Source organism: Pan paniscus, chromosome 12 (assembly GCF_029289425.2).
Source record: "Pan paniscus chromosome 12, NHGRI_mPanPan1-v2.0_pri, whole genome shotgun sequence".
NCBI lineage: Eukaryota > Metazoa > Chordata > Mammalia > Primates > Hominidae > Pan > Pan paniscus.
In genome coordinates this window covers 53,553,942-53,568,729 of record NC_073261.2, presented here as the reverse complement: position 1 = coordinate 53,568,729, position 14,788 = coordinate 53,553,942, and the positions used below count along the sequence as shown (strand labels likewise).

General features: G+C 40.0%; 1 protein-coding gene across 3 annotated transcripts in view; it reads right to left on the bottom strand.

Moving 5' to 3' along the window:
• Window positions 1-13,670, bottom strand: part of EXOC6B (exocyst complex component 6B) — a 652,998-nt gene extending 639,328 nt beyond the window's left edge. For all 3 annotated transcript variants that reach the window (XR_010109257.1, XM_003808189.4, XM_055107798.2), the window contains exon 1: window positions 13,411-13,670. Coding sequence is in view for 2 of the 3 variants with exons in the window: in XM_003808189.4 (XP_003808237.1) it covers window positions 13,411-13,523 (113 nt within the window). In the remaining variant the exon portion in view is untranslated. The remainder of the gene's footprint in view (window positions 1-13,410) is intronic.
• Window positions 13,671-14,788: the final 1,118 nt, after the last annotated feature.

Sequence of the window (14,788 nt, the reverse complement as noted above, 5' to 3'; positions counted from 1 at the left end):
AATGGAAATACATACAATATTTGTGGATTGGAAGACTCATTAGTAAAGATGTCAATTCTCCTCAAACTGACATTTAGATTTAATGCAATTTCTATCAAAATCTCAGCAGACTTTTTTGCTGATGTAGAAAAGATTATTCTAAAAACATATAAGGTGGCCGGACACTGTGGCTTGTGTGTGTAATCCCAGCTACTAGGGAGGCTGAGGTGGGAGAATAGCTTGAGCCAAGAGTTAGAGGCTGCAGTGAGCTAAGATTGCACCACTGCACTCCAGCCTGGGTGACTGGGGGAGACCCCCATCTCTAATAAATAAATAAATAAAAATTTATAGAAAAATTTATATAAAAAGGCAAAGAAACATTAGCTAAAACTTTTGATAAAATAAGATTAAAATATTCTGATAAGATTAAAGATAAAGAAGAATCAGTCTACCAGTATCAGGATATTACATATAGCTACACTAATAAAGACAGTGGCCTGCTCCATACAAGGAAAAATTGGTAAGCTGGACTTCATCAAAATTAAAAAAACTTGTGATCTGCAAAAGACCCTTTTAAGAGGGTAAAAAAACAAGCTACAGAGTAGGAAAAAAATATTTGCAAACCACATATCCAACAATAGACTAGTATCTAGAATAAAGGGGATCTCTGTATTATTTCTTACAACTGCATATGAATTCTATAATTATCTCAAAAGTTTAATTGTACTTACTTCTTTATTTCAGAGACAGGATGCCACTCTGTCACCCAGGCTAGAGTACAGTGGCATGACATTGGCTCACTGCAGCCTCAACCTCCTGGGCTCAGGTGATCCCACCTCAGCCTCCCTAGTTAGTTGGGACTATAGTGCACGCCACGATGCCCAGCTAATTTTTGTTTTCTGTAGAGGCCAGAGTCTCATTATATTGCCTAGGCTGGTCTCAAACTCCTGGGCTCAAGTGATCCTCCTGCTCAGCCTCCCAAAGTGCTGGGATTACAGGTGAGCTACCACACCCAGCCAAATTTTAAAAATCAAATAACAAAGTATACCATCAAATCCACATTTATCATTTAAAATGCCTCTAATAATCTATTTTTCTTGGGGTTTCAAGAGCTTTTCTCATTTCACTTTCCTCTTATTTTTGCTACTCCAATGCCAAAAGATCATTGTATATCTCTTCCTTACAAATGTCAAGGAACTCCTTTACCTGACCAAAAACAAAATACTTGGCTAGCTGCATTATTTTTTTCCATTTTAAAAAATGTATTCCATAAATATGACTTTCCTTAAATCAAACTCCATACCAAAAATTTTCATAGGATAAATTTAGTCCAGCCCAATGTCTGCTGTTTTTCTTCACTCATATTGCTTGATAAGACCACATTTCATATCAATATCTTTAGAATTTCATTGTTTATTAGCATCAGAGCTTCCCCAGGAAGTAGAAATTGGTTTGCACTGTGATGATTCTTGCTCGTTTAGATATTTCACTGGACAATGTGTGTTTTAAAATTCTAAGTTACAGGAAGTGGTAGGGAGATACAAAGTCAAGCACAAAGAGGAGGAAAGAAACAAAGGCACAATTTGCAAAGGGAAAAAAACATAAAGAAGCAAGTTTTGAAAACTGATATGTTGAGAACAATAAGAAGAAAGAGACTTGGCTGGAATGTGCAACAAGATGTCAGTATGCCACTACACAATATCATAGTACCAAAAGATATGCGTGAGTCACAGAATCTGTCATGTTCCAGGCCTGTGAAAACAAGGTCAAATTGAAAGTCTGTGTTCCTCCACAGCTTTTTAATCAAAAACTATATAATGAAAGAGAGCCTATATTTTAATCCAAATCATCACTTTTGGCAAATGGCCTTCATCATTTATCTAACGTACAATAGAACATTTATTTAGAGTTCTAAACACTGGAAGCGTCTAAATACTGAAATGATAGAACTGTTATAAAAGAAGTTCGTTATTGTTGTCGTTGCTTTTGTTTTTGCTTTTATGTAATAATTAATCAATTATCAAACCACAGTAGTAACTGAAGGTAAATTCATGCAAGTTCAAAGTGCATGTCAATATGATGATCTTCAAGACTGAATGACAAGTAGGTGTTTTAACAGAGTCCCACTCCATATGTATTATCATAAATCAAATTAAGGTAATCTAGTTAGTTGCATTGTGATGGTTCTTGCTCCCTTAAATGTTTCACTGGGTAATGTATATTTTAAAGCTCTAACAGGTTTGCAGGTATGCAATTTATATTACATGCTTAAATTTCTTTCATCAAATCATTGTCCTCTTGGGAGTTAACAGATCTCAATTTTTAAAAAAAATTATAATTCTGCCGGGCGTGGTGGCTCACGCCTGTAATCCCAGCACTTTGGGAGGCCAAGGCAGGTGGATCACGAGGTCAGGAGATCAAGACCATCCTGGCTAACACGGTGAAACCCCGTCTCTACTAAAAATACAAAAAATTAGCCAGGCGTGGTGGCAGGCGCCTGTAGTCCCAGCTACTTCGGAGGCTGAAGCAGGAGAATGGCGTGAATCCGGGAGGCGGAGCTTGCAGTGAACCGAGATCGTGCCACTGCACTCCAGCCTGGGCGACAGAACGAGACTCCGTCTCAAAAAAATAAAATAAAATAAAATGCCTTTGTTTACTGATACTTCTTTATGACTAAAATAATAAAGAGGCATGTTTGAAACTTTCGTTTCTTAAAAACAATGGTTTATTTACCAATCACAACTAATACCACTGTACATACTCGTCATGCATTTAAGCAACATATAACCATCAAAGGTTTTTTACCCTGGGCGCCCAAATATCAAAAAGAAAAAAATCCGGGCCGGGTGCGGTGGCTCCCGCCTGTAATCCTAGCACTTTGGGAGGCGAGGCAAGCGGATGGCTTGAGCCCAGGAGTTCGACAGCAGCCTGGACAACAGGGCGAAACCCCGTCTCAAACAAAAATACAAAAAATTAGCTGGACGTGGTGTCGCGCACCTGTAGTCCCAGCTACTCAGGAGGCTAAGGTGAGAGGATCGCTTGAGCCCAGGAGACGGAGGTTGCAGTGAGCCAAGATTGCCCACTGCACTCTAGCCAGGACAAGAGAGGGAGAGACCCTGTTTCAAAAAAAAAAAAGAAAAAAGAAAATATCCCCCTTATAGAAAAATAAGCAAAAGACATACACAAAAGCCCTTAAACATATTATTGTGAGATTTTCAGCCTCACTCACAATAAGAAAAATAAAAATAAAAACTACACTGAAACACTATTTATCACATCATATTGACAAAAGCCCAAAAGTCTTTGGGTTGTTGAAAAAGCTACGGAGAACTTTATTGAAAGAGCTACAAAGAAATGAGCAATCTCATAGACTGCTAGAGGGAGAACAAAATGGTACAACCTCTAAAGTGGGTAATACCTACCAAATTCCAGATACATTCATCATTTTACTTAGCAATCTTACTTGTGGGAATCTATCCTATAGATACAGTACGAAATGTACAATAGGCCGAGCGCAGTGGCTCAGGCATGTAATCCCAGCACTTTGGGAGGCCGAGGCGGTCGGATCATTTGAGGTCAGGAGCTCAAAACCAGCCTGGCCAATATGGTGAAATCCCTTCTCTACTAAAACTACAAAAATCAGCCGGGCGTGGTGATGGGCGCCTGTAATCCCAGCTACTCGCCAGGGTGAGGCAGGAGAATCGCTCGAGCCCGGGAGGCGGAGGTTGCAGTAAGCAGAGATTGCGCCACTGCATTCCACTCTGGGAGACAGAGCAAGACTCCGTCTCAAAAACAAAACAAATAAAAAAAGAAATGTGCAATAAAAAATGACCAATATTCAAGGCTATCCCTTCCTGCATTATTTTTTCTGGCAAAAGGCTGGAAATAATCCAAATATCCAGAAACAGAGAACTAGTTTAATAAACCATGATATATTTACATAATGGAATACTATGTAGCTATTTAAAAAAAATAAGGAAAACCTCTATATACTGATATGGACAAATCTCCAAAATATATGTATAACTAAAAAACTAAGCTGCAGAAGTCTATACAATAACACTATTTATTTTGTAAAAAGGAGAAAATAAGATAATATATGCTCCTATTTGCATAAGAAAGCAATGGAAGAATAAACAACAAACGAATAAAATGGGGAAATAGAAGGAATGAGACAAAAAATGTTTGTTAGATCTATGATTCATATCCTTTTCTTTCCACTTTTTAAATAAAATATTTAAAACCCACACAAGATAATTTACCTATATCATTTTTTATTTTCAAAATTACAGTAGATAAGATTTCCAGGAGCTCAGGTTCCTCAGAATTACATATTTGATCTGATGATAACTAACAAACTCTTGAAATTTAATACAGGAATACTTAGCAAATGCTACACTCCCATTTAATTTCTCTCTATGGCTACTAAATTTTTCTGTGGTGTGAATCTAATCAATCAGATAACAAATCAGCATAACCTCCACTGGAAGAGCTTCAATGAAAATTGTTGTCTATTTAACTCAAACAAAATCAAACACAGAGCCCATTGCTAGCTAACTGAACCAAATCAACGTTGTCTTATTAGCCACAGATTCTTCATAATTTTTTTATTTTTCCAGTTTGCTTGATAACTCAATGAGGACATTTTTTAAAAACAAGTTTCTCTTTATCAAACCACAAAAAAATTTATTCTCCTATTCCATATTGTAATGAAACTTATTTAACATTATCCACCCCTTTTTACCCAAATGTACAATTTCAACTTTTTGCTAAATGTTAAGCTTTATTTATATAACATGCACTCAGATCATAATGCTTTCATCATTAGAGTTACTATTCTTAAACCTGCAAACTTTTGACAGCACTACAAAGAACACTGAGGAATGACAGGCTTTTTAAAAATTATTTTAGATTACACTTTTGACTGATGAAGAGAAAGAAGAACTATAAAGTTATATGTAGTTATAAAAAACATTTCTGATATGTAGAGGCTTTTGAAATTTTCATTAGTTTTATTTTCTCTCAAAAAGAAGTCATATTTTTAAGACAGTTAATCTGCAAATCAGTTAATTAATTCCCAGATAATTAACAGTTGGTGATACAATTTTTTAATTCTTCTATTCGTTCAACAAATATTTACTGAGCACCAACTATATGCCAGGCACCCTTTGGGTTCCCAGGATACAGCAGCAAACAAAAGAAACAAAATCCCTTCCCCCCTTGAACAGACATTCCAACAGGGTAGACAATCAAAAATAAATATGTCAGGCTGTAATAAGTTATTCAAAGAAAAGTAAAGTTCCTCCCTTTATTGTTCCCTATCCCAATAATTGGCATCACCATCATCTGATTGCTTAGGCCAAGAGCCTTGGAATCATCCTTGATCCTCTCTTTAATTCCCATAACTAATCCATCGTTTTGGCACTACCTTCAAAACATATTCTAAATCCAGCTACTTCTCATCACCTCCTCCCTATTACCATATTGCATGCCATAACCATCTCTTGCCTCTTATTACTGCAAACATCCCCTAACTGGTTTCCCTGTTTCCTCTCTTACTCTGTCTCCACACAGCAGCCAGAACATTCCTTGTTTGTTTGTTGTTGTTGTCATTGTTTTTGAGACAGAGTCTCGCTCTGTCGCCCAGGCTGGAGTGCAGTGGTGCGATCTCCACTCACTGCAACCTCTACCTCCTGGGTTCAAGTGATTCTCCTGCCTTAGCCTCCTGAGTAGCTGGGATTACAGGTGCCCACCACCACGCCAGGCTAATTTTTGTTTTGTTTTCTTTTCTTTTGAGACGAGTCTCGCACTGTCTCCCAGGCTCGAGGGCAGTAGCGCGATCTCGGCTCACTGCAAGCTCCGCCTCCCAGGTTCACGCCATTCTCCTGCCTCAGCCTCCCAAGTAGCTGGGACTACAGGTGCCTGCCGCCAGGCCCAGCTAATTTTTTTTTTTTTTTTTTTTTTTTGTATTTTTAGTAGAAACGGGGTTTCACCATGTTAGCCAGGATGGTCTCGATCTCCTGACCTTGTGATCCGCCCGCCTCGGCCTCCCAAAATTCTGGAATTACAGGCATGAGCCACCGTGCCAGGCCATTTTTGTATTTTTAGTAGAGACACGGTTTCACCATGTTGGCCAGGCTGGTCTTGAACTCCTGGCCTCACGTGATCTGCCCTCCTTGGCCTCCCAAAGTGCAGAGATTGCAAGCATGAGCCACTGTACCTGGCCACATTCCTTGTTTAATCTAAGTGACCACATGTCACTTTCCTGCTCAAAACTCTCCTGTACTTTCCCATAATGCTCAGAATAAAAACTCTCCTGTACCTTTCCATAACATTTAGAATAAAATCAAAGTCTCTTTCTTAGTCTACATGATCTGGACCCTGACTACTTTCTTACCACCACTTCCCACCGTTATCCTTTTCCTGAGGGCCTTGGCACTTACTGTCCCCTTTGTATGGAAGGTATTTCCCTCACAGAGAGCCATATGGCTTGTTGCTTCACTCTATTCAAACCTTTGCCAAAGCTACCTTTCCTAATCCCCTAATTGAAAGCAATAACCCAGTCATTATGTAACATTAATCGCTAAATAGCACTACGTTATATATTTATTCATTTATTCTGTAAGTGCCCACTCCGGACTCTATAAGCTCTATAAGGATAGGGACTTGTCTATATTGCTGCCTGCTGTACCCCAGAGCCTGGAAGAGTATCTGGCACATAGACATTGCTCAATATTGAATGAATATATGAATGAATCAATTCATTAATAAAGCCACTAAAGTGACATCATTATAATGTATAAACCTGTATATAACATGTTAACTGAAAAAGCAAGACACATAATAATCATCTAATATTTAATATAATAAAATGCATATAAAAAAGTTAAAAGGAAATATAAAAATATAAAAGTGGTGGAAAGGTAATAGAATTAAGTTATTTGTTGTTGTTTCTTCTTAAGTCATTCTATTACATTTATAATTAAAATATAAAAATGTCATTTTTAAAAGGGCACTACTATTAAAAAATAAGCATGAGCAATGGGAATGTTCTTCCCCTCAGTGATTGTCAAGGACGGAGTATATCACAATTACCTGAAGGGCTTTTATATATTTATTTCCTATCTCCTCCTCCTTTCTCTGCTCCACCCCAAAATAACCCCTCCCAGGATTGATTATTGATAAGTATTACATCCCTTAGATATGTGGGACCAGGAAAAGGAAACAAAAAAAATAGGCTAACCACTAAACTAACAAAACTCAAAAAATAGAAATACTTAAGTCCACATAGCAAACCCAAGGGTAAAGGTGGAAGATGACTCACACTTGAGTGACCAATGCCTAGCAGGTACCATGGCACCCCATCTACATTGGAGGAAGAGTATGAAAAGAAAAAAGAGAGAGAGAGAGAGAAAGCATCATTCATGCTACCTGCTAGGCAGTAGTCCTAGCTTGGTACCTTGCATTGTACCATGAAGGATGCTTTATCTTCATTTTTCTAATCACTTTTTAGATGAGAAAAAATTGCCCACTTGGGTGGTAAGTTGCTTATAAAAATAAATTGATTTAATTTATTAAAGAGAGCCATGGACCTATAATGAGAAAGTGTCACGAACCAAGGATTATGATTAACTGATCTCTGTAAAGATGAATTAATGGGAGAGGGTGCTGGATGGAAAAATAAGAGCCATGTGGTCAAAGGCACAGAAGTAGTAAGTGGATGCCACATCCCCATATTCACTTATCAAATGACCTTAAATAAAACAGCCTTTTGAAAATATCCCCCTCAATTTGTTTCTTGTTTATAAAGAGGTAGCTTTATAAACAAACAACTTAAAAAAGCAAGACAGAAAATTATTCCTACACCCATAAGTAAAGCTTTGTAATAATAAAATATATAAGGCAAAGTTCTAGAAGGAAAAGCACCAAAACAACAGCAGCTGTGTTACAGAATTGTAAGCAATTTTTAATCTGGTTTCCAAATTCCATATGTTGACATACTGTTTTAACAGTGAAAAAGGTAACTGTATCATTAATATACTTTATGTTACATAAGACTGGGTAGTATGACACAAAATAATTCCAGAAGACAATAATCAGTCCCTAAAGTTATTTACCAAGACCAAATATAGTAATCAAATCATTCTTATGATACAGGAATTGAGCTAAAAAGAGAAAAAGTTTCGCTGAAAACTAGAGCAAACTTCCCTGGGTGAGAATACTAAATGAAGGAAGTTAGGCTAGCTAGCAAAAATCACATAAACTCAATAACAGGGTTTTCAATGTTACATTTCTGCCACAAATAAGGAACATAAATCTTGATAAGGAGATCAAAATAAATCAACCAGGAATCTGGGTTTTTTAAAAAATAAAAAAAGCAGTCAACAAATGGTGTTGGAACAACTGGATATCCACATGCTAAAGAATGAAACTGGACACTCTTCCTTACATCGTAAACAAAAAGTAACTCAAAATGAATCACAGATCTAAATGTAAAAGATAAAATTATATAACACTTAGAAAAAATATAGGAGCAAATCTTCATGATCATGCATTACGCAAAAGTTTCCTAAATATAACATCAAAAGCATGAAACAAAATAAGAAAAAAAATGATAACTGGAATTAATTTAAATTAAAAACTTTTGTGCAGCAAAAGCTAAGAACATGAAAGATATCAAAAAATGGAAAAGACAAATCACAGAATAGGATATAGTATTACAAATCATATATCTGATAACAGGACATATTCAGAATACATAGAGAACTCCTACAACTCAACCAAAAAAAGAAAAGCAAATAACCCAATGTAAAAACGGGCAAAGGATCCAAAAGGGATAAACAATGACCAATAAGCACATGAAAAGAACAGCTATTACGGGAATGCAAATCAAAACTACAATGAAATGCAACTTCACACCCACAAGGATGGCAAAGTAAAAAAGATGATAACAAGTGTTGACAAGGATGTGGAAAAATTGGAACCCTGATACATTGCTACAGGAATGTAAAATGGCGCATGGACTTTGGAAAAACAGTCTAGCAGTTCCTCATAATGTTAAACATAGAGTTACCTTACAGCCTAGAAATTCCACTCCTAGGTACATACTCAACAAAAATGAAAACATATGTCTATACAAAAACTAGTATACAAATGGCCATGGCAGCATTGTTCCACAGCCCCAAAATGGAAACAACCCAAATGTCCATCAACTGATGAACAAATAAAATGTGGTATATCCACACAATGGAATATTATTCATCGATAAAAAGAAATTAAGTACTGATACATGCTACCACATAGATGAACCTTGAAAACATTCAGTTACCAAAAAAACCCATATTGTTTGATTCCATTTATACAAAATGTCCCGATGTCCAGAACAGCCAAACCCATGAAGAAAAGTAGTGATTGCCTAGGGAGAGAGAGGGAACAGAATGAAGAGACCGCTAATGGGTACAAGGTTTCTTTTTGAGTAATGAAAATTTTCTAAAATTAGGTTGTGGTGATTGCTGCACAACTCTGCGAATATACATACCCAAAACCATTTAATTGTATACTTTAAATGGGTAAATTGTATGATACATGAATTATATCTCAATATAGTTGTTTTTTAATGGCAATGTATTTCAATATTAAATTTTAAGTTTGAAAACAAAATCTTAAACAACAATTAGACTGAATGTTAATTGCTATTACCCAGAGTACCAAGTGAAGAAATGACTTCTACTGAGTAAGTGATGTGAAGGAAAAGTAGAGATATAGGGATGGGATTTGAAAAATGAAAACAGGGAGCTATTGTTCATAAATGATTTGTCATCAAAATTTTAGTATTTATAACACAAAGCAGGAATGAACATTATTTTAAAAACAGGACAGGCAGGCTTTAACATCTTATAGGCCTCTTTCCAAAATTAGGACTCACAGATAACAAAATAATTTTTAAGGTAAAGACAAAGAGAGAGATAGCTACTTTCCCAAAAGAGTTTGCTAGGCAACACCCTCTTTATGTGTGGATATGCTTGGGCCTTTCAGAATTACAATGAAAAAGAAGAGGTGGTATATCCTTATGATAGATGGGAATCTACCAACATTGCATGTACAGCTCAAAACTAAAATAATATTAGTAATATAATGAAAAAGTCAAGCCACTGTGACTCCTCAAACAAAAAGGAGTAAGACTGGAAAAAATAATCCAGTATCATAGCAAAGAAAGAAAGCAAGTAATGATACACAAATAATAGCTGGCAAAGGAAAGAGTCTGGTTAGGCAATATAGCCAAGTGGATTTTTTTGAAGAGCAGGTATTTTAGGGATAGATATACTAATCTAATATCTGCTCTCAATTTACTTTCTCTGTTCGTTAGTTTCTCTTCAGCTAGAAAACCCATCTCACGAACAGTTAAGAATCTGGTGCCTTCACAATGTTACCTCAAAAGATGAAGAAAGAGGAAAGACATACTATGAAGAGGAAAAGTTCGAGGTTTACAACTGAGAGTAGTTAAGGCAAGAGAGCTACTGCCTTAATCAAACCTGTTTCATGAGAGTGATGAAAAACAGGAGATAATGACAATAGAGGCACATCCCAAGTAAGGCATGGGATCTGAAACATCAAGTCTGTGCATGCTGCTGCCTCTGAACGGGATAAGGAAAAAAGGTGAGATCATCCCCTATGAATATGGGTAGGGACAGCTAGACTAAAGACAAAGGCAGTGGGTACTCCTTGTATTATAGGATATTCAAGTGAATGAACCCTGGGTCTGACAGTAAGATTCAGTGTAATCTGCTAAAAAAAAAAAAAAAAAAAAAAAGTTGAGATCAAAAATGATGAGCCCATAATAATCATATAGGAAGTCAAGAAAAGCAAGTAAAACTGGTAATGAGTCTCAAACTTTCTTTTTTTTACAGTGTCCCCTTAGGGCAAAAGACCTCTTAATCCATCTACCTACACAAAACCCCACTTTTCAGTGAAAAAACTCAGTAATAACAATGAAACAAGTTTTAGGGAGACTGGGTAACTTATATTTAAACCGTAATGTATATACAGTTGACCCTCTGTATCTGCAGGTTCAACCAACTTCTCAAATCAAAGTTTTAAGAAAAAAAAAACAAAAAAAAAGGACAGTGGCCAGGTGCAGTGGCTCAAGCCTGTAATCCCAGCACTTTGGGAGGCTAAAGCAGGTGGATTGCTTGAACCCAGGAATTCAAGACCAGCTTGGGCAACATGGTGAAACCCCATCTCTATATAAAATATAAGAAATTAGCCAGGTATGGTGGCGAACGCCTGTAGTCCCAACTACTCAGGAGGCTGAGGTGGGAGAATCAGCAGGAAGTCGAGGCTGCAGTGAGCAGTGATTGCAGCGATTGTGCCACTGCACTCTAGCCTGAGCAACAGAGTGAGACCCTGTCCCAAAAAAAAAAAAAAAGAAGGATGGTTGCAACTGCACTAAACATGCTACAGACATTTGTCTTGTCATTATTACCTAAACAATACAGTATAACATATATTTACATGGTATTTACATTATATTTGGTATTATAAGTAATCTAGAGATGATTTGAAGTATACAGGAAAATGTGTGTAGGACCATTGACCCTTAAGAGCTGAAGAAAATGGGAATTGAGAAAAGCACAATGGTCCTGATCATAAGGCAATGGGGGTCGGTGGAGAGACAGGCAACTGTGTGGAAGAACTGGTCCAAAAAAGGGAGCTAAAAGTCACTTTAAGGGACAAAGGGGCCAGGCACGGTGGCTCATGCCTGTAATCCCAACACTTTGGGAGGCTGGGGTGGGAGGATCATTTGACCCCGAAAGTTTGAGACCAGCCTGGGCAACATGGCAAAATCCCATCTCTACAAAAAGTTTAAAACTTAGCCAGGTGTGGTGGTGGTGCACAGCTGTAGTCCCAGCTACTCAGGAGGCTTAGGTGGGAGGATCTTAACTCAGGAAGTCAAGGCTGCAGTGAGCTACGATCACATCACTGCACTGCAGCCTAGGAGACAAAAGGGGACCCTGTCTCAATAAATGAATATTAGGTTGGTGCAAAAGTAATTGCGGTTTTTGCCATTATTTTTAATAAATAAAGAGACAAAAGGCAAACTACTAAGGATAGTTATGACCAGGGGTGGTACTGGCAGAAATGTGCTAACAATGTGTCCTGGAGAAGGAAGCTGTGCAAGTGGAGAGGAGGAGTAATTTCCAGCCTGCCCTCCAATTAGTCTTTCCTGAGTCAACTTACCCCAAGAAAACGCAAGCAGTGAGTAATAACTTTTCTGATGGGAGGGGCAGTGACCCAAGACTGTGCAAGGAGGGTAGGAATAGTTATCTACGTATTGGCTGCATGATCAGAATGCATAACAGTAAGGGATAAGGATGAGTTCGTTCTAGGACACCAGTAACATGAGGGGAAGGGGGAAAGTAGTTCAAAACTGGGCTTAGTGAGTAGTTACCAGCAGGAAGTACAGGTAGCCGATAATCCCCAGCTGAGGCAAAACAGTGGTTAAGTGTCTGGGTCCAGGCTATCCGAGTAGGAATCTGAGTCCCCCACTTTATTTTCTCTGTGACCTTGGGCAAGTCACTTAACCTATCTGTGCCCTGTCTGTAAAAGTAGAGTAATAGAACCTACCTAATACGGTTGTTTTGTAGCTTAAATAAGTTGCATTTGTAAATCACTTTATACAACGTCTTGGACTTTATGTAACAAGTGCTACCTAAATTTGTTAAATAAGTTGAGGTAAGTAGGGATTTCTTTTGACATCTCCAAATAAAATGGAGATGTGCGTGCAAAAAAAAATGATAACTGGGGAGCGGCAGCAGGGTCAATTTTCCCCAGCGATGAGGAGGCTGCACCGTGGGCGAGGGTCGTCCTCGTAACAGGGAGGCAGGGATAAAGGAGCAGCGGCTCCCAGGAGAGGGGCGCGGGTTGGGGAAACTTCCATCCAGGCCTAGGATTTCCAGGGACTCGTTTCTGAGAAGTGGCTGTGATTCTGAGGCAAGACTTTGATTTCGAGCACTAGACCATGGAGTGAAATTCTGTGTTGTCTGAAGAGCAGGACTCCTGTCTAGGGCAGGACGTAGTTAGAGACGGAGGGAGAAGGGTGATGTCCCCAGGGGGAAGATCTGCCGGGAGCCACCACCATCTGTCGGGCGCCCTCTCGTTCCCCAGCGCCGGACCAGCCTCGGAGGGAGAACGAAGGCTGCTCCTGCCCCGAGGGAGGCAGCGGGAGCGTCCTGAGTCACTGGGCTGTAGGGCGCCGGGAAGGGACCCCGCGTCGGGGCTGCGAAGGGAGACCCGCCTCGCCCGGTATGCAGGGTCTCTCCGAAGGGAGGGGCCGGCGCCGGACTTGGGGACAGCCGGCCGGAGGCCCGACCCAGAGAAGCCTGCCCTGTCCCGCCCGTTCCCGCCCCTCTGTGGTCCCGGCACCCGGGGTACCTGAGCGTGGGCCCGATGCAGGCCGTGTCAGTGCTCTCGATCTCTCGCAGGATCCGCTCGTGCTCTGCCGCTGTCTCCAGGCTCTCCGCCTCCGCCATCTTACCCCGCTCCATAGACTGGGGGCGCCCCGCAGCGCGTCCCCTCCGTCGGCTCGGCTCACCTTTTCCCTGCCCCACAATGCCGCTCCCACCACAGGCTCCACAGCCGCCCCAGCCTCTGGCTACCCGCAGGCCGACCCCTCCCTCAGGCTCGACACGCCCCCTTGCGTCACCACGTCCGTCGGCGTTCTGCGTAATGTCCGCTGGGATTTGTAGTTCTCTGGGAAATGCTAGGTTGGATTCCGTTCATTCATACATGGAATCCGCAAATACTTGTTGAAGCCCACTGTAAGCAAAAACAGTTAACGACAGTGCGTAAACAGTGATGATCAAGTCAGGCAGTGGCACTAAACCTACAAATTCTTGTTTACCACCTTTGCCACAAAGTGCCAAGGCTCCGTCGGCGCGAATAATAAAGTCTAACTTAATGTCTGACAGAGGCCTTACAATCTAGTGGGGGAGACACGGGGAGCTGGAGAATTCGAAACTGTGAGCTGTAAGCCAGTTCCGATAATGGAGTTCAGAGATCTCTTCTGGTTGCCAAGGCTTCATAAAGACACTGGGTTTCGGAGGTTAAAAGGCATAACTGGAAGGTGTGAGGAGAATCCAGACAGCCAAAAAGAATTTCATTTGCACTGACGTGTAAAGACGTAGTAGTAAGGGATGGGTCTGGAAAGGTTCGCTGGAGAGAAATTACGAGGAGCCTTAAATACTGGGCTGAGAAATGTGTACTTTGTTCTAATGGTTCCACTGATCCAACAACCAACTGCAACAGAAGCACCTGGAAACATTTTTTTTTAATACAGACTGACTGACAGTCATACATCTGGAGATTCTGATCCAGGCATCTGCATTTCATGAACTCATCAGTTACAATTTAAAAATCGGATTTATTAATCATTGCTTGAGTTTTTACGTAACACAATGAATGGGAAGGCACTGAAGGTTTTTTTGGGGTTTGTTTGTTTGTTTTTGAGACAGTGTCTTGCTCTGTCGCCCAGGCTGGAGTGCAGTGGGGCGATCTCGGCTCACTGCAAGCTCCGCCTCCCGGGTGCATGCCAGTCTCCTGCCTCAGCCTCCGGAGTAGCTGAGACTACAGGCGCCCGCCGCCACGCCCGGCTATTTTTTTTTTTTTTTTTTTTTTTTAGACTGAGTCTCGCTCTGTCGCCCAGGCTGGAGTGCAGTGGCGGGATCTCAGTTCACCGTGAGCTCCACCTCTCGGGTTCACGCCATGCTCCTACTTCAGCCTCCCAAGTAGCTGGGACTACAGGCGCCCGCCA